The sequence below is a fragment of the Carassius gibelio genome, chromosome A12, assembly GCF_023724105.1.
Source record: "Carassius gibelio isolate Cgi1373 ecotype wild population from Czech Republic chromosome A12, carGib1.2-hapl.c, whole genome shotgun sequence".
Classification (NCBI taxonomy): domain Eukaryota; kingdom Metazoa; phylum Chordata; class Actinopteri; order Cypriniformes; family Cyprinidae; genus Carassius; species Carassius gibelio.
This window is the reverse complement of record NC_068382.1, coordinates 17,031,310-17,051,511: the sequence shown is the minus strand read 5'-3', so window position 1 is coordinate 17,051,511 and position 20,202 is coordinate 17,031,310. Positions and strand designations below refer to the sequence as shown.

The 20,202-nt window shown below is 37.0% G+C and overlaps 1 protein-coding gene across 2 annotated transcripts in view; it reads right to left on the bottom strand.

Annotated features, from left to right (window-relative positions):
- The window catches only part of LOC128025330 (urotensin-2 receptor-like), a 29,019-nt gene extending 9,304 nt beyond the window's left edge, over window positions 1–19,715 (bottom strand). Inside the window, exons 1-2 of one of the 2 annotated variants that reach the window (XM_052611579.1) lie at window positions 19,260–19,715; window positions 17,630–18,721 (exon numbers count right to left, since the gene is read on the bottom strand). In XM_052611579.1, the coding sequence (XP_052467539.1) occupies window positions 17,631–18,721; window positions 19,260–19,311 (1,143 nt within the window). In that variant the 5' untranslated portion in view covers window positions 19,312–19,715 and the 3' untranslated portion in view covers window position 17,630. Of the gene's footprint in view, window positions 1–16,520; window positions 18,722–19,259 lie in introns of those variants that run through there. The other variant, XM_052611580.1, reaches the window with a different exon arrangement.
- Between the last annotated feature and the right edge of the window lie 487 nt (window positions 19,716–20,202).

Genomic DNA, 20,202 nt, shown 5'->3' with positions numbered 1-20,202 from the left:
TGCCACCCTTCAATAAGCAGGATGACACCACATACGGAACCATGCAAAACAAAGACAGGGCTCAGTAACACAAGTGGAAAGTAATATATGACTGTATTTCAAAAAAAAAAAAAAAAAAAAAAGATCCTTGGGGAAAACTCAGAACACATGAGGAGACCGAATCGTATAATTAAATACTGTTTGTCTTTTGGCCAGGATCTACGACTGACGCACCAGTGGAAATAATTAAGATCTTCAATTAGCTTTACAGATGTCTTTCTAATTATTAAGGTTATTTACTAAAGTGTTGCACACATATAGCCATGAAGAACATGTAATCACTGTTCACTTGTACGTGAAAAAATTGTCATTGCGTTATAATGTTCTATGTGTCCTTTTAAACTAATGATTGCAATAAAATGCCTTTACTCCAAATCTTTTTTCCATTAGTGACTTCTCCGTGGCATAATCCCAGAGATGGGATGGGTGCTAATTGGAACACTTGAACTTAAAGACCTTAGGTGATTTATTCAGTGGTCAGGGCTTTTAATGCTTTTAGGAGATAAGGGATATGAGGTACCTCCATCATGTGCGGTTTCTTGCAAACAGCTAAGCACCTTCATATGTTTACTAACAGACCCATATGAAATAAAATCTTAATTAGTTCAAGAGAAAAAATGATTTTCCATTAAAATATTTCCAGCCCAGGTTTATACTCACAAACATAATGGTTAATTCACACCACAGGTGCTCTGAATAGTTACCAAGGATGCAGGAAAGAACAGGCAGTATCTTAGCATCACCGAAAGAGCAAATCTGTAATTAACATTGCAGAACCACTGAATGTGGTTCTAATTGAAGAGCAGCCAGTCCAACAGTCATTTATTAATGAGGTTAGATAAGATAAACCATGTTCAGACCTTCCAGATTCTTGATTATTCTTGCCTGTGAATGTCTCTTTTGAACCATGACCGTCCTCACAACTGAACTACACGTTAAAAGTCAGTTAGACAAGTGTCTACAGATTTATTAAAGACAGACATATTAAATTGGACAGCGTGATTATCTTTCAAAATGAGCAATCTCACTTTAGACGGAAGCTCTTCACAGACATTCCTTATAAACTACTTTTAAATCAACAGTTGTTAGTCCAGCGTAAATTAATTTCTGGAAAGAGTGGAGGTGGCGGGCGAGTTGCGACATCCAACGGGAGCAAAGACCATTTTGCGGTTGATGTACACAGTGGTCACTGTGTTGTCCATTCCAACCAGCATGTGCTTGTCTCATAAGCGCCCTTTGAGATGGTTAAAGGCAAGGTGGACTACTAACAACTCTAGGCAATTGATATACCAGTGCAAACAGGAGCCTATCCATACCCCCGACATGGAGTGCCCATTGTATGTGGCACCCCAGCCGATGGTCGAAGCATCCGTATAAACCACAGCATGCCTGGAGATCCATTCCAGGTGTAATCCTGCCCAGAGAAATGTAAGATCTGACCACAGGATGAAGGCTTGGTGAAAGGGTGGTGTAACTTAGACCCGGTGAGTGTTGTTCTGCCAGGCCCACCACGGGCCTCATATGCAATAGCCCTAGTGGTGTAAGTGCCGCTGCAGCTGCCATATGCCCCAGGAACTTTCAGTGGCACCGCTGTCCTGCCCTTGAACAAATTCAAGCAGGTCAGCACTGACCGTGCACATTCCTCTGTTAGGCGTGCTGTCTATTCGACCGAATCCAACTCCGAACCGAGAAAAGAGATCCTCTGCGTTGGGGAGAATCTGCTCTTTTCCCAGTTGACCCGAAGTCCCAACAGCCTTAGGTGCCGGAGCACCAGGTCCCTGTTCTCACACAACTGATTCCAAGAGTGTGCTAGTATAAGCCAATCATTGAGATAGTTGAGAATGCGAACCCCCTGCTCTCTAAGGGGAACAAGAGCCGGACATCGCATGACCCAGAGAACTCGCGGAGACCTTTGTCATTCGAAGCGCGTGGTCAGTGGTGGTTCAGAGCTCTTTCAGAATTGCCGGATCATGACCACCCTCGTCCAGGTTCTTCAGTGCCTTGGCCTGGTGCACCTGAAGTAACACCATAGCGTATAAGGCAGAAACATCTTCCCTGCAAGCTGAATACCCCTTTGCTGCACCACCGTTGAAGGTGGAGAGGGAGGAGGAACCAGCAGGCCGGTTTCTGCCAGTAAAAGGTGCCATCCACGACCTGGTGAGCTCCTCATGCACTTCCAGGAAGAAAAAGAATTGCTTAGTTTATTTCAAGAGTCTTCGGGTTTGAGTCATTCCTTCATCAAGTGACTGTCCCATAAGCCCCATAGACTAATTCCAGTATTGAACCTATAAAATTTTGCATATTTTTTCACTCACCGAGATGACTCATTCTTCCCGAGTCACATTAAAGATTCGTTCAAAATTAATTAATCATTCAAAAACGACCCATCACTAACCAAAGGGCATATAAAGTTTACAAGGGCAACAGCCAAGCACTCTTCTGAAATGTAAGATAATGAATTAGACACCGTATAGTGCTCTAATCCTGTAAATTTACATGGAAATTTAACAGTAAAATTATTTTTTTTCATATAACTGTAACTGTTTTTTGCAATGCATTATGTGAGATGTCGACCAGCAACAGTATGCCACTATTTAACAGCATATTTTTCCATGTACTTGTGCATATGAAGACATTTTAGTATATCTACAAAAGGTAATTTTGCAGCTCTTCTTAATATATATTTTTTTATTTCTAAAGTACTGGTTCCTTTTTTTAAATATTACAATTTAAACATCCAATTAAGATTTTGGGATTTAAATGATTAGTTCACTACCAGAATAAAAGAAAGTCCTGATAATTTACTCACCTCCATGTCATCAAAGATGCTCATGTCTTTATGTCTTCAGTCAAGAAGAAATTAAGTTTTTTGAGGAAAACGTTCCAGGATTTTTCTCCATATAATGGACTTGAATGGTGGCCAATGGGCTGAAGGTCCCAATTGCCATTTCAATACAGCTTCAAAGGGCTCTAAATGATCCCAGCAGAGGAATAAAGGTCTTATCCAGCGAAATGATCAGTCATTTTCTAAACAACAAAAAAAGTAGTTTTCTCATCATTACTTATGCTGTCTCCAAAAGGAACATCTAAGTCACCAGTCATTTCATCTGATATCTTTCTATCAGACAAAAAAAAAAAAAAAATGAGAGACTGCAATTGCAAGAAATTTATTTTCACCCAGACAAACTGAATCAGTTCAGAAAACTAGCTAGACCACATGATTATTATCTTTATCCCACATTTACTGTATGTGGTATATTGGTATTTAAAAGTTTGATCCCCATTTTCTTTTGCATTGGACAAACAGACATTCCACATCCGTTAAAGAATCATTTGTATTGGAGTTTAAATCTTCAAATGCTTATTTGTATTTTATAAACCATTTTTAAATAAATAAATAAATAAATAAATAGGGTTGGTGTTCCCTGAAGCCTGATTGAGAGTATATTTGTATTTTATGAACAGATAAGGACTTGTTTTAAGACATATGATAAACATTTATCTATAGTGTTTTATCCTAATAAAAAATAAATGAATAACTTGACTATATTCTCTTTTGTAATCCACATAATCAAATAGAAAATGCAGGGTTTAATATGCATTTAAAATTGAGATGGGGCTAAGAGTATTACGCAATTTATCAGCTACATGCTGCTAAATTTCAGTTGAGTACCTCAGCAGAGGTGTATTAGCTGGCTGTCTTCTGCCGTAGGAATCCAGGGAAGATCCAATTAGGAAAATTCATGCACCATTTCAACTATCCACTCTGAACAGATTTAAGCTTTGCATCTGCTAGGCACACACTGATACTCACACATGGTGCTTTATTTGATGTTTTTTTTTTTAGCCAGTTGCAAATCATAGTGTTTGTGCCTTTGTATTTACATGTTTTCAGTTTAGGGTTAATCTTAGTCTTGGCAATCTTGAGCAATCTAACCTTATGCGCCCCATAATATTACAGATTCCTGCTTCTTGGACAGCTTGCATGCAGTCTAGTGTGACAGCTTGTCTGAAGCAGTCTGGGCCATCACTTTCTTTCATTGGGAAAGACATGACCCAATATCATTTTTAATGGCTTAGTCAAGCAGTTTTCGAGATGTCGCCAGTTGCAATCATTTCTGAATTACATAGAAATCCAAAACAATTTCCAAAACAATCATTATGGAACTAATAATCATATTAAAATAGTTTGTGACTGATTTTTAAAGAGGAGTAGAATGTCAGATGCTTTAAGACCAGGCAGTCAAAAAAGGTTTTAAACATGGAACATGCAAGACCACCCAGGAAAGATTTCAAATACTGATGTTTTATGGAAGGTAATAACTATTATGTACCAAATTACATCGACTTAGTGCCAAGCAAGTAAGGATTACTATGAACTGGAATGTTCTGGAAAGGAAATCCCACACATGATAAAAAAAATAACATTTAAAAAGAACAATATTTTATTTTTTTATTTAAATGTATTTGAGATTCAACATTTTTCCCCTTCTTTTTTCACGTCATAACTTTGCATTAGAGGGTTCCTTCACTTCTAAAATTCCAATTTAACTTATGCAAGCATGTAATTGAATAAATCAGGCTTAAGCAAATTAAGTAATAGGCCTCATAACTGGGACAACTGTTCTGAATTTCCCTGTAATAGCATTCACTGGAATCCTCAGGAAAGCAATTTTAGTGTTATGCTATGTTGTGATATATTTTGTTAAGGGTAAGTGATTATTAGGGTGCCGCGGGAGTCTGAACAGAGAGGAGAAAGTCAGCTGTGAATTTAAGAGCATGTCTCCAAGGAACATGGCATAAGCGTGCAATATGATCTGAACCAGAAGGCACAAGAATCAACATTCCTTTATAAAGCTGCTTGACACCTCTTTCTAGGTTATTTTCCCCCATCAAAGACAATCACAGACCATCAAGAAACTCTCTCACTAAATATTTCTAATCTTATGTGAGGTCTGCAAACTCATTCATCAAAGGCTGTTAAATCAGTGCCTTTATTTAGGACATTACCACAGAGTGAATTACTCTCCCTTTTCTACATTGTGTATATTAGTGCAAAGTAGAGCATCTACATAATACAGAATAATGACACATTTATTTATTAAAATAGACTGGTGCAGATGTTTAGAAATACAGTTTTAATGGGTAGTTGACAAATGACATCTAAAATGTATGCATAGACAATTTATGCAAAACATATAAGCAACCTTGCAATCAAGCTTAAAGGGGTGGTGAAATGCTATTTCATGCATACTGAGTTTTTTACACTGTTAAAGAGTTGGATTCCCATGCTAAACATGGACAAAGTTTCAAAAATTAATTTGTACGTTTGAAGGAGTATTTTTGTTCCAGAGTATTTTTTTTACTTCTGGTTTGTCACAAGTTTCGGAAAGTTTTTTTTTTTTCGAGTATGGGTCTGTGTGACGTTAGATGGAGCGGAATTTCCTTATATGGATCCTAAGGGCACTTCTCCCAGAAGAGCGTGCGCTCCCGTATAGCAGAGCACTGAGAGCACAGACATTCACTGATCAGAGCGATAGCGAAATGTCACAAAAGAAGTGTGTTTTTGGTTGCGAGGGCAAGACAACCTTGCACAGATTACCAAAAAAAACATTAACGGACCAGTGGACGGAGTTTATTTTTAAAGAGCATCGACGGAGTTGTGCAAGTGTTTGTGTTTGTTCCCCTGCATTTCGAAGATGCTTGTTTTACAAACAAGGCCCAGTTTGACGACGATTTGTGTATCGTTTATTTCTTAAGGATGATGCAATCCCAACGAAAAAGGGTCCTCCAGCGGCTCGTGTTTTTCCGAAAAAAATCAGCACAGACTATTTTTCTCTTATAAATATAATAAAACTAAAGACTTTTTGGAGATATGAAGGATGCAGTACTACTCTATAGGTACTCAAGATTAACAGGAGATTGAGTGAAAATTAGCATTTCACCCCCCCCCCCCCCCTTTTAATATTCTAGGTCTTTATATATATATGAATGAGAATATATATATATATATATGGCAAAATGTTTAATTAATATTATAATTACTATATCCTCATTATTATATAAATATTTACTATAATTTTTTAAATAATTTGTGATATAAAAATAATAACAGTGATTTAGATTAAGTTTAGCTTGTTACATTGCACAGCAGGACACTGTCACGGAACAGTGCCCTGAATATGTTTAAATGTAAAAAATAAGAAAATAAATTGTATGATAAGTGCAGTGAAATATCTACTGATCAATGAACATATACGGAAGTGTCATACTAAGCTAGGCTGATAACTCATGGATCCTGTGAAGGGATATCTAACAGGAAGTTATAGTGTGAATGTGTGTTCAGACACGATTGTTCCTTTAGATGTATCATGCAAATCACAATTTGCAATATCACAAAAAACCTCAGTCCCTCTGTGCAACAAATAATCTCTATTGCACTGTGATTATCAGTTTAGGAACAATGTGGCTTGGACAGCATACAGCTGTTATTCAGAGGTAGTGTGAAAGTGCATTTGTTTTTCCAATTTCCATTTCAAGGCTGATGTACAGGCACACACTCACATGCACAGATACATCAGATCCATTAGTCACCCACAAGATAATATACCAGGTCTCTTATAATTTCCACATTTAGGGTCCAAAAAGATGAGACATTTTAATATAGGGTAAACTTATCTCAACCATTTAACCTGCAAAACCTTTCATTCTCGTCCAGCTGAGATAAGCTGCACTTTTGTTCTACCCGAACACAAATGAGCAGTCCAGAACAATTATACCACTGATTTGTTCTGCAACAACAGTCATTTTATAGAGGACAATGTGTTGATAAGTTAACTACAGAGAACACGAACACTGAATCTCCAAGGGGAGAAGGTCACACAAAGGCTGCTTGTCTTTCTTGGACCGTGCATCAAGACCATATATCATCTATGAGTTCCTGCTGCCTTAATGGTTCTAACACCTGAGAGAATACTCTCTGCAGCAATGCCCTTCCTCTCAGAGCATCACAACAACAAAACCACTCAGAGCACAACACCTGGAATAATTGTGGAGCTACAACTCTCCTAAGAGACGCCCTGCCCTATCCTGTGTTCCCTGCCTCGGGCTTGCACTGCGGCATCGTCCCAGCTCACTGTTTTCCTTTTTCCGCTCCTCCCGGACTCTACACATACAGTAACTCTAATTATTGGCTCACCCTGCTGATTCACCTACAGTTTAGCTGCTACACCTTCAAGGACTTCCTCTCCATTCAAAACAACCCCGAAAGCTGCAGCTTTACTGCTCTGATCGGTGGGAAAAGAGCAACTCACAGCATGGACCGCAAAGATAGGATTATGGTTAAATTATGAGGTATGAGTGTGTGTAAAGTTTTGTAAATGTGAGTTACTTGAGCCATCAGGCAGATTTTTCAGCTTCCAGAAAGCTTTAAGAGGTTGCCAATTGGGGAAATAGTGCCTGTTAAGAAATAGCAATGACACTTTTTCTCTTGAGACTTTTATACATTTACTTTTTGTAAATTGACTTTTTGGAACACCACACATAAAATGTCCCTAGCTCCTTACAGGTACCACAGAAACTGGTGTCCTGAGGAATCAATGTGTCTCGCTGACAGCCCCTCAGAGCGTCCGAACCAGACACATGATGAAGATACAAGCGATGAAAGGTATGCAATTATATACATTTGATGGGGGTGGCTAACTCTGGCAGAATTTGAGAATCTCCTACAGCACTTTTAAGGTCAAACCAAATCTATTTTTGAATTTCATTTCTGGTTAAAAGAAGTCTCACAAAGTTTGCAAAAGTTCTCAGGGGCACCATGGAAACTGTAAAGGGAGAAAGAGATCAAAATAAATAATGTAATGTTTATATATATATATATATATATATATATATATATATATATATATATATATATATATATATATATATATATTTTTTTTTTTTTTTTTTTTTTCATTACAGAACAAGGAAAGCAATACCTGCTCAAATGTGTTCCTTGATTGCCAAATCCATATATGTAATTTTTTTTTTTTAGAATGTTACTAACCAAATAATTTTGGTTACCACTGACTTACGATGAAAATTTTTATTTATTTATTTATATATATATATATATATATATATATATATATATATATATATATATATATTATTTTATTTCTTTATTTTTTATGTTCTGCAGAAGAAAGAAAGTTATATAAGTTACACAAGTCAAGCAACATGTGGATGAGTAAATGATGCAGATTTTTCTGATGCAGAATGTTTTGATTTACTATTCCTTTAAGGGAGTAAAAGGACATTGCAACATAGAAAGGTCAGGGGGCATCAGCTGTATTGTGAACTGTTTCATAATGAACTGTACAGACATGTCCATGCACTTGCAGAAAAGACAAGGCGAACAAACACAGGGTCAGCACACGGTGTCCTTGTACATCCTTGTGTACCGTATTTTGCACAACCAAGAAGTATTTGATTTACTTTCTGTGAGAAATACATCCCGCTTGTCTGTATCCTTTTTCTAATTGCTTTACACCTGAGGAATGCGCTATACAGAGGGATGGAGCTGCGTTGCTGTTTCCTTGCCTCCGTTGCTGATGCTCTGTGGTTCAGTTGACCCTGTGATCCAGTCCCTCATTGGTTGTTTCACAAGGCATTGGGAAACTCACACATCTTAGCTAACAAAGAGAGAGATTCCTCCTAGTTTCTATTACTCTATAATCTGCAAATAATAATAATAAATAAAAATGCTAATAAAATAAATTACACTATTGCTCTCAGAGTTTTTGACCGCACTGTATCCATGTGTATTTTTATTTTCCTTGTATAAACACCCTTGCGATGTGTAAGTACACAGAATTGAACACTTTGTTCTAACCACTGTCAGAAACACCAGTTTAGTCTAATACAGGAAATCATTCCTAAAGAATGTTATAAGGACTCTCAGCAAACTCAAACTTAAAAAAAACAAAAAAAAAACACTAGAACAGGTACAAGGAGTGAAGTGAGCTAACAAGAGCTTTTTCAATCTTAGCCTCAAAGACTATGGGGGGGGGGGCTTGAGTATGGGAAGAAGAAATTAACATATAAATGAGCATACAGTATGTTCAGACTTACCAGAATGAAGTTAAAACTGAACAAATATTGAATAAAAATGTAGATACTCTCTTTCTTAAAGCACAAAGTGATGTCATGTTGTTTGTCAGCTCTGAAGTAAATATATCAAAACCACTTTAGCCTTTAACTCCAGGGAACTGATTTTAAGACGGTTTGCATCTGTCAGCTCATCACATATGGCATTTTCTCAGCCGGCAGAAGGTCATATACTGTTTTTCTCGTGCCTTCATGTTTGTGTTTTCCAACAGCCGAGGGTAGATTTAGTAGTGACATTGTTAATTATCTTCTTCCGTGGGATCCCTGTCCAGCATCAAAACGGATGTTGTGAATACATGGAAACGGCATTTTTCATGAAAACACTGAGGATCTTTGAAGCGTAAATCTGGTGAATCACATCTGCTCATTATTTTTTAAACATCTGCTATTAATTACTATCAGTCCTGACTTTTCTCATCGATTGTATAGGCTTTTGCAAACACAATTTTGTATATGTATATATATATATATATATATTTTTTCATTCAGATAGACATTTTAAGAATGAACACGCTTCTTTATCATTCACAGGACTGTATATTCTAAGGGAAATGTTATAATCCATATTAATGAGTCTCTCTGACTTCTAATGACTCATTTGTTGATCTTTGTAATCCACATTCTCTCATCTGTCTCTTTTCATTGTAATGTCCTTCTCTCAAAGGCTTAGTTCTCTGAAGAACATCAAGCTTAAACAAGCTTAATCTTTTTCCTTTTGTATCTTTTTTTGATTGATGAATTCAGCAGCATGTCTTGATTTCAATAAATCCAAGAGAGCCCATGTCACACTGCTTTCAGAAGTCTACGGTTGGTAAATGAGCGTTGGATGACGGTCCCATCCTAGAGGCACAAAATCAGTCTCAAGTACGTTTTCTTTCACCATACCCTGTGGTGGAATGACCTACCTAACTCCATCCGAATAGCCGAATCCCTCACAGTCTTAAAGAAACAACTGAAAACATATCTCTTCCCATCTTATGATACATTGCTTGTTGTATTTCTTAACTGTAAGTCACTTCGGATAAAAGCATCTGCAAAATTAATAGATGTAAATGTAAATTAATGGAAAAAAACTATATGATTCAGACAGAGTACACAATGTAATCTCTCACCCTAGAGTCACATTTATCATTCATCATCATAAAACACATGGAAAAACAAGAACAAGAATGTACCATTAAAACATCAATCATCCAGCGGTGGTGTTTTACATTGCCAAAGCCTTGGCAAAGCACTAAAACTAAAGCTTTCATGTTAACTTCTCAGTGAAAGATTGCAAACCTCCAGTGGATTTAAGAAAAATCAAGAGAATAATACAAACCCATAGTTTCTTTTCATCTAAAATGGGGATAAAGTTATAGACGAAAAGATAGGATGTCTTGAATGTTTCTTAAGTTGCATAACAATGCTTTCCAGTTCTTGCAAAAGGAGGAACTAAAGGGTTATGGGAAGAAGCTGGTCGTTTTTGCACAGAATGTGGGTTTCCTGTAGAATTTGACAGGATAAAGACTGAAGGGATCTGAGCTGCAATGATTATTTCACAAAAAGTCATTAACGCATGCGTGTGCATTAAAACTAGCTAGGTGTTGCTTGAGTGATGGCGGTGTCAACTATCTGTAATGGCCTGACCTTGCTTATTCACCTTGCCTTGCAAGACAAATACTGCGGTAGCCTGCTGGGTGACGTGGGGTGATGGAACTGTGCTGTTCTGTGACCCTCTAATATCAGAGAAAGACACATTTACTAGTGTCCTCAGTAAGGGGCAACCCTGACACATTTACAGTGCTTGGATCAATGGCCCTATAAATGTGATCGACATCTCGGTATCCTACTCATAGTCATAGATTAATACATTGGATCTTTTTATAGTCAGGATCTAAAATTAACACCCAGCAAATGCAAGTAAAAATCAATTTTGGCAAGTATAAATGAAAGTCATTCACACAGAAAATGTAAAGACACGAGATGGGGCAGGGGAATGGGGTTAAATATATATATATTAAAAAGCAGACCTTATTTTAACTAGAGCATTGTATTTGCATAGCAAGACAAAAGATGCCAGACAAGAGCACATTGGTCAAACACATCCGTCTAGCACGTTTGCATTAGTCTCGTGTAGCCAGGTCTGGAATTCATGGCAAATTTTTATTGGCCAAGGCCCGCCCATGAGGCCATTTGACCGACATGTCAAACAACCAATCACAGTTAGTTTTGTTCAGCGTCAAGTTTCGGGGTGTGGAAATGTTACCACAATAACGGACCGGTGTGTAAAACTCTCAGACATATTTTAAAGATTCTATGCCACAAACTTGAAATATTTCAAATACTTTTGAAAATCAAGCATTTAGTTGATCCTGATAAGCGCTCCTCATCACAGTTCTAAACACAGTGGCTTTCTTCTGTCATCAGGGGGTTTGGCGAAACGGTATCTTTTTGTCCAGGTGTTCCCGTAGCTCAAGTGGTAGAGCATTGTTTTAGCAAGTGCAAGGTTGGGGGTTCGAGTCCCAGGGAACACATGTTAGGAAAAAATTATTAGCTTGAATGCAATGTAAGTTGCTTTGGATAAAAGTTTCTGCTAAATGCGTAATAGAGAATAGAGGTGAAATGTTAAAAATTGCGACACGTCTCACGCAAATCCTGTAGAATTCAAACAATTTGATAACACTCCTGAAGTGTTTCCACTTTTGTGTCCCATATGCATCAGACGTTTAGCCAACGGTCTGTGGGCGTGACGTCTGAGGCTGAGATTACGTTTGCATAAAAAAACGATTGAAAAGAATCAAATGAAATGCTTAATGGCCTCTAACTTAGTTGGCTGGTAACTTTTTTAATTAATTCTAAAAATGGTTGAGAATGCAAAATGGTTTAATTATCAAATTGCAAAGAATTATAATTTATAATAATAATTATAATTATATGTAATTATAAAAAATATGTAATCTGATAAGCTGCATGTTTCTTGTAAACTTTGCATGTGAGCGCATGACTGCGAACAAACAGTTCGGTTTGTAAATTTGTTTTCAACAAAAGAAAAATCCTTTTCCCTGCAGTTTTCCACCTAAATAAAAGCTCTACTGTTTAATGTTTGAAAGCAAGGGAGGGAAGAGCAATAAATATTTATTATGTATTTTTCATATTATAAATAATATTTTTACTCTTGTTATATGAAATAAAAGAAAATAATAATATTGTTGTTGTTCTTGCTGTAATGAAATACTTTTTAAAAGTAGTATAGTTATATTTCTTGATTAATATTTTTTAACTCGAAATACAAAATTATGAAACGGTTTCATATATAGAAAACAAATACAAAGCAATCCTGACATATCTTGCATAGCGCAATGTTTACACTAGCAGTTTTTTATTAGATCATAGGCAGCTCAACTGTGTATGTATAATGCACAATGTATTTGTAGCTGGGGCAGAATTTGACAATGCATTGTCAAAACTTGTATAGATTTTGATGCATGACCAGCTGATTCTTATTTTCTCTAACCTGTTTCTCTGCTTTTTTTTTTTTCTCATTACAGCCTATGGCATTAGAATCTCATTCAAGTTTACCAGAAATAAAAGTTAAACATTCAAACATTTATGGAACCACTGCACATGTATTTCACTCACCCCAATCTCTACTCTACAGCTGTTATCACTAATCCTGCAAGAAAAACTCAGCATATTTCCACAGAATCCGAACGCACTTTAAGTTCTGCACATCCCTTGCATTTTTCGTTTACAAAATATTTTGGCAAATGTGAACTACCAATAGTCTTCTTAGCCAGAATGCAACAAATTACACCAATTTTTTACATTGCATTTTTACATTAGTGTGCATATTCTGTGTTATCAATGTCAAATTTAAATCTATTGATCCATGATTGCGGCTTTCATAAGGCAGGCACAACACTGATTACTGAAACACGCCAGGGTTATTTTTATAGTTTGATGAAAATATGTGTGCAATTCTTCTTACTTTTGGATTAGAAAGATCATAACAGTTTATCATCGAGCAATTGTTCTTTCAGGAGTATCTCATGCTAGGCACAAGATGGTCTGGAAAAGGTCCTGGAATATATGAGATGTATTGATTTGGATCCTTACTGGATCAGAACCAGATGAAAAAACCCACTGTCTAGACAAATAAGGTCTTTAACGTAGTGACAGATTGGTGTCCAGATTGAACCCAATGACTTTAATCTAATTTTGTGTTAAGGAAACTTTGTTGTGTCTTCATGCATCTTTTTTATTTGAATGCCAAATGTGACTTTTGTTCAGTTATTTCCTAGGCCCTTAAGTAAAAGATAATATGGATGCAAATTCAGGTAAATGCATGCTACCGGCACTGGCTATTCATGTAGCTAAATTTAGTATGCAAAAAAATAGAAAATGTAAATGCTGACCTTCACCATTTAGTTGTTTGGCACAGTGGCAATTCGTTGTGCTACTTGTGGTTTCTGTGCAATTAATTGTTACATTTATTAGCCATTTCCATCCATTCTCCCCCCATTTTTAAATTAGATTTTCAAATTATAACAAAATAATTCACTCATAGTGAATTCGGAATTATACTTCACATGCTTAAATAATTTTAACAACAATAATAATGTTTGTTATATCCACCTAATTATAGCAATAACTTCCTCAATGTTGGTGAATCAATATTTAAAGCTCAGGGAAAGAGTAATCATTTCATGTAATGTTGATTTAGTGTCTGCACCAAACAGAGACATTGCAGGACTGTGTGCAGAGGCTGTTGTAGAGGACAGGTTATTTTTAGAGTCGCAGGGATACACAGGTTTTCTTTCTGGCAATGCCCATCACTTCTTAAATATGGGTCATGTGGCCCGCCAAAGAAAGATTGTCAAAATCCACCCAAGAGGAAAGACCTCAGAAGAATTGTTCCATTGCTGTGCTGACTGATTTCCTCTCTCAGTGCTCTGAAGTCAGACAATGGAAGCATAATGCGACATCGAGATGAAAAAAAAGAAAAGAAAAAGAAACAATAACCTGCATAATCTTTGGAGACTGGAAGTGATGATATGGCAGTGATTGAATTGACAGTTTGAAACTTTCTTGTTCAGCTTTCAATTGAATGAACTTGTTTCTTTGTTACTTAGTTTTTTCTTTATTTCTTTCTAGACATGAAATCTGACTTTTTTTAAACTACCAAACTATCATTCCAGTAGTTTCAGTATTTATGTTTTTTTTAGAAAGCTTTTTTATTTACAGCTCTTGGAAAAAAAAAAATATATATATATTTTCATCACAGTATCAGGCTGCAGTGGCATTCTAACACTCTCAGGAAATATTTCTCACTGTGGATAAACCTTATGTAGCTTTATATATATATTAGTGCTGTCAATCGATTAAAAAAAATTAACTAATTAATCGCACAATTTTTTTTAAAATTAATCGCGATTAATCGCGATTAATCGCAATTAAAAGACTGAAACTTTTTGGATATGTAAATGTAAAATGTAAATAATTAATGTAAACTCAAGACAAAGAAACTATTTAAATTCAAAATATGATTGTTTATTGGAATTTTTGTTTAACTTGTAACACAGATTTTCTCATGTAAACAACATACCTGCAATAAACCATCAATATCCTCCAAATTAACTGTTGGCTTGAAAGCCATATTTATTACAGAAATAAAAACACAGGCATGTAAGTACCATTTGAATTTCAAAACAATCAATGCCAATAAAAAACATTTTGAATTCTAAGTGGACTGCAAAAAAATTCCAAAGTATAGTCATTGCCAGTGCTTTAAGTGGGCCGGTACACACTGGTACTCAGTACCGCCACTTCCAAATATAGCTCTTGAGCGTACCGCCACCTCTCCTTGCGCCCAGAACGTGCTTTTAGCGCACCGGTACGCTCATTTGGACATCTGTTTTAATAGAGGTTTTAATCTTTTACCTGCACTGCCGATTTTCAGAGCGCCCTTCACAATGCAAGCTTCCTAATTCATCCCACCCAGAGCAGAAACTACATTACCCATTCACCCTTAAGTTATACAAGTGAATAGCGCATGTGTCGCTTTTCCCACTGTTAAGTGTCAACAACTCAACGTGGCCGGAGAAGGTGTGTGAAACTCGTTGTGAGTTATACTAAAGCAAAATCTTGAGTATTTATTGTCTGATAAACATTAAAAACTGTCTGTGGAGGTTGAGTCGTCCAGCAGCCCCCGCTGGCTGTTCATTGGCTGCAGCATCTTTTTTCTAAGTTCTAAAAAAATACCGTAGACGGCAAGGCACAAATTTAGATATTCATGTATCTAATTAATCTATAGCCTATGCACAAAGACAATATGATCTTTTTGTCCCCTTTTTGTTTTAAAGCTTGATGAAGAGAGAGAGCGCAAGTTGCTGCAGCTGAGGAGGACAGTGATGCACGCGTACAGGAGTGATTGACAGTTCAACTACTGTACACTGTGTACAAAAAATACTCCGCTACACAATTATTTCGTCATTTTCGTTTAAGCTTATTAACGTTAGCGTTACAGAAAGGTCTGATTTACGCACTGTTACAGTCATTGTTTTTTTGTTTTTTTTTAGACAATGACATTTGAGTTCATGATTTTAATGTTGCTGTTTCTTGTGGCAGACTAAATGAAGAGTAATGTTTCTTGTGGCAGACTGAAGAGTAATCCGGCAGAGTTTTATACTGAAACTTTCCGTCTAAAAGTCCTTCCTTGGTCTTATCCATATTTCTTTGCACGTTGAACACACATAGGCCACAACTGGAAATAAAAAAAACTGCAACCGCGTTAATTGCGTTATTTTTTTTTTACGCGTTAAATATTTCAAATTAATCGAATGCGTTAACGCGCTAATTTTGACAGCACTAATATATATATATATATATATATATATATATATATATATATATATATATATATATATATATATATATATATATATATATATATATATTTTTTTTTTTTTTTTTTCTGTTTGATAGCAACTATGTAGATTTTATGACTGTCTACATTAAGATTAAGGTTGTCTCGTGCTCAGAAGTCTGTCTAAATAATTATTAACTAATTAGAGAGTGCACTTTGAAATTAAATTATTCATAAACATGATGATTTTATGTTATTTTATTATTTTTTTATAGTCAGATGCGACTTAACCGAGAGAAATGAACCAAGAGAAAACATTACCGTCTCCAGCCGTGAGAGGGCGCTCTATGCTGCTCAGTGCTCCTGTAGCCTACACTGAGCAGCATAGAGCACCCTCTCACGGCTGGAGACGGTAATGTTTTCTCTTGGTTCTAAATAAATGCGATTTATAGTCCAGTGCGACTTATATATGTTTTCTTCCTCATCATGACGTATTTTTGGACAGATGCGACTTATACTCAGGTGCGACTTGTAGTCCGAAAAATAAGGTAATTGAAAGCTGAATGAGTCAAACTGAAACACGAATTGGATCAGAGAATTAATGTATATAATATAATGAGTTCATGTATACTCTTTTTTTTTCACTTTCCTTTCTCCATTCTGTTTTTAATGTAATAATTTGCTGGGAAATGTTAAATTAATTTTATGATAAGATCAAGTTCTAATCTGGGGGGAGTTTTGTTGTCCTGAGTGATCCCAGACAGACTTATTGTAGAAAGATACTGTGAGTAATTCATTGTTGATAATGTAAGCACATTTTCTTCCTAACTCAACCATGCTTGTAGCCTATTCCCACCTTGTTAGAACTTTACTCTTTCAGTCTACTGTCATTCGTACCATGCAGGCATTCAGGTATCAGTTCTGCTGATTGGAGATAATTTGGTGCTGAGATCCAATCAGAGGAACCTAATTATCATCTGGCCTATTTTACCTGCACCAGCAGTTGCACTATAACAATTATCTATCAACCAATTTTGAACAAATCTCGAAAGTTAAATCATAGTTATGTTTCAGAAATAAATTTATTTTAATCAAATGTCTGATCTACTTAAATATGTCATCATTCGCAAGCATACATCCATTCTAGTAAATAAATAAATTAAAGATTGTCATACAATCAAATAAAACGTTGATTCATGAAGCGGTAAAGTGTCACCTTTAAAATGCATTACATTTTTGAATGTCTCTCCAGTGCACCTGCCTATTTATACTGTGTGTGTATTTTGAACATTAAGGCTATTTAATGAGCACAATAAGCAATCTGTCAAGCATTTCAAGTTCTCATATATCAGCTGTAGCCCTTTGCAGAGACAAGAGCGGTCCGAAAATCAGACCCAAGACTGCAAACCTAAAACAGTCTGGCAAAGGTTGATTCAAAACAGAACCGCTGGACTGAGCGAAGATGAAGATAAACTGGAAAAGATTTGGTTTTATTCAGACAGGATCTTTTTCTTTCACACTGACTCAGACTGTCTGGAAAATAGCATGAAGTTATGATAGAAGGCCAAAAAGACAAGGTCAACAACCTACCTTAGAGGCTACTGTTGTTGATGCTAGAGGTTTGAGCGAGCACAAAGCTATCGGTGCAATGCTGACTGCTGGAGGACAAGGAGCGACGCGGCGACCGCTGGAAGCGACTCCGTCGGTTGAGGTAGCTGCCAGCTGTCCACGTCCTCTGTCTTTTACGGAGGTACTCCTTGTAGTTCTTGGTCAGCAGGGTGTAGAGGAATGGATTGATGCAGCTGTTACTGTAGGTCAGACAGGTGGTCAGATAGTTAATGTTTCGCTTGGCCTTGGTGGAGAGATCCAGCTCGGGCTTAAACTGACCTAGAAGCTGCCAGATCCAGAAAGGCAGAAAGCAGGCCCAGAACAGAAGCACAATAGTGAAGATAAGATACAAGACCTTCTGGTTTGGGAGCTTCTTGGTCTGCTTGAAAGTCTCAGTTTGGGAAATCCAGTAGGTTCGTGCCAGGCGTGTGTATAGGTACCCGATTATCACCCCTGGAGCTACAATACTGGTGCCAAAGAGAAAGGAGATGTAGATTTTATATGAGAGAGGGCTCAGAGTGGGTTGACACATTGGCTTGGAGCTTTCCGTCATCAGCTGGACGCTGATAATCATGGGTAAGGTGAGAATCAGTGAGGCCGTCCACACCAAGAGAGCGATTGCTTTTCTGTAACTCTTCGAGCGTTTGACTGTATCCAGAGGTTTGAGGACAGCAAAATAACGTTCTGTGCTCATGACAGTAAGGGTGAAAATGCTTGCATGCATTGTAAGGAAGTCCATGCTGATGAGGATCCGACATCCGGCATCTCCAAAATACCAGCCCTTCAGGAAATGCGTGCACACCACAAATGGAATCGTGAGTAAGTAAAGCAGATCAGCTAGTGCCAGGTTGATGATGTAGATGTACATAGAGGCTGCCGAGCGCATGGAGTGGCACATGACCACGAGCGTGTAGATATTTCCAGACACACCCACCAGACACATTAGGGACAGGATGGTGCCAATGGTGAAGGTGGCAGCCATGTCTTTAGTAGAAGCTTCTACTGGAAGCTCAGTGACGTTGGAAACCTTCTCCACCATCGCCACTATGGGCTCCATTGACACAGTGGTCATCTCTACAGAGGAATTAATGGTAAAAAAGTGGTCAAATAGTTATTGAACAGGAAGTGGTTTCACTTACAGACTTATTTTGTAATTATGAATGAAATAAAGATTTTCTTCAGTGATTTTAATCTACGATACCGGTCAATTCAAAGGTCAATCTTAAATTCGTTTTATGTTATGACTATACTATAAAATTATAAATTGAATAATAAAAAACTGTTTTATAACTTGTGGGGCATATTAGGTGTTTTTAATAAACTATGTTTTAACCTGTGGTACATGTAAGGTCAAAATTTTTTAGTGTGCCATAAATTCTGCCAAGAAAATCAGCACTCCTATCAATGAGAGGTGGATTAACTTTCTCACTACTTGATGTAATAGCTTTAAAGTCAGCTGATTTTAATTAACTACTTCTATCAAATTACTAATGCTTAAGCATCAACAAAATATTTAAAGCTAGATCCTACACCCTCAAAATAATGAACTACCATATTGGTTAAATCATTTCATATAAGTGACCAAATACAAGAAGCAAAAATAATGCTTTACCTTGATTGGATTCCTCAGATGGCGTAGCTCCAAGCAGACAGAAGTTTAGCATTTGTAATGAGTCCAGCTCATGATTTCTCCTTAGAGTTTACTCCTGGATTCCTACCACGCTGTCAGCAAGAATCCCTTGAATGGCAAAATGAAACCATTCCAGTAGACCAAAAAGAAATTACTTAAGCTGTGTCATGTTTGTCAGGACACACAGATCACCTCAGTACAAAAAAACGCAAATTAGTCATAGGCAGGTGCTTCAGTCATCTAAACAACTTCAGTTGTTTTCAGCAGAACAATCACTATATTCCAAACCTGAGTGCAGATAAGAAAAATCCTACAGTTTCAGAACAACAAAAAAAGTGATACGAGGGGGAAAAGGGCACAATCCTCTTAGATGGATATGCCCAAGGAGGCGATCACTTTGAGCTACAGCTGGATTTTGAAACCCTCTCCTCCACTGAGAGTGCGTGCCTGTGAGCTAGAAAGAGAGAGAGCAACTCACACACTAGCATAGAGTGGGAGGGGAGAGGAAAGGAGGGGGAGGGGGAGAGAGAGATTGGTTGGGGGGAAATGTATTGTGAGGAGGCACTCTGGAAATGTGTGTGCTTGCTTGTGATATTTGTGAATGACTAATGAGCTATTACCTGAGCTCATTCATTCAACAAGCGGACAGAAGATTGCCACACATGGGGATTTGTATTACACGTTTGTGTTTCTGTGTCTCCAAATAAAGAGAATTAATAATGAAACACAGAACATAATGTACCATATCAAGCTGCTCTCAAAATGAAATCAAGCAAACAGGTTTAAGGTAAATGTTTTTTTTTGTTTTTGACAGAGGCGATTAAGCTTTTCCTTCCGTCAAAGTTCCTGTTAGCGATGTCATCAACATTTTTTCCACTTTGGTGTTCCAAGATAAACATTTTGCAGTGTTGATTTCATATAATAA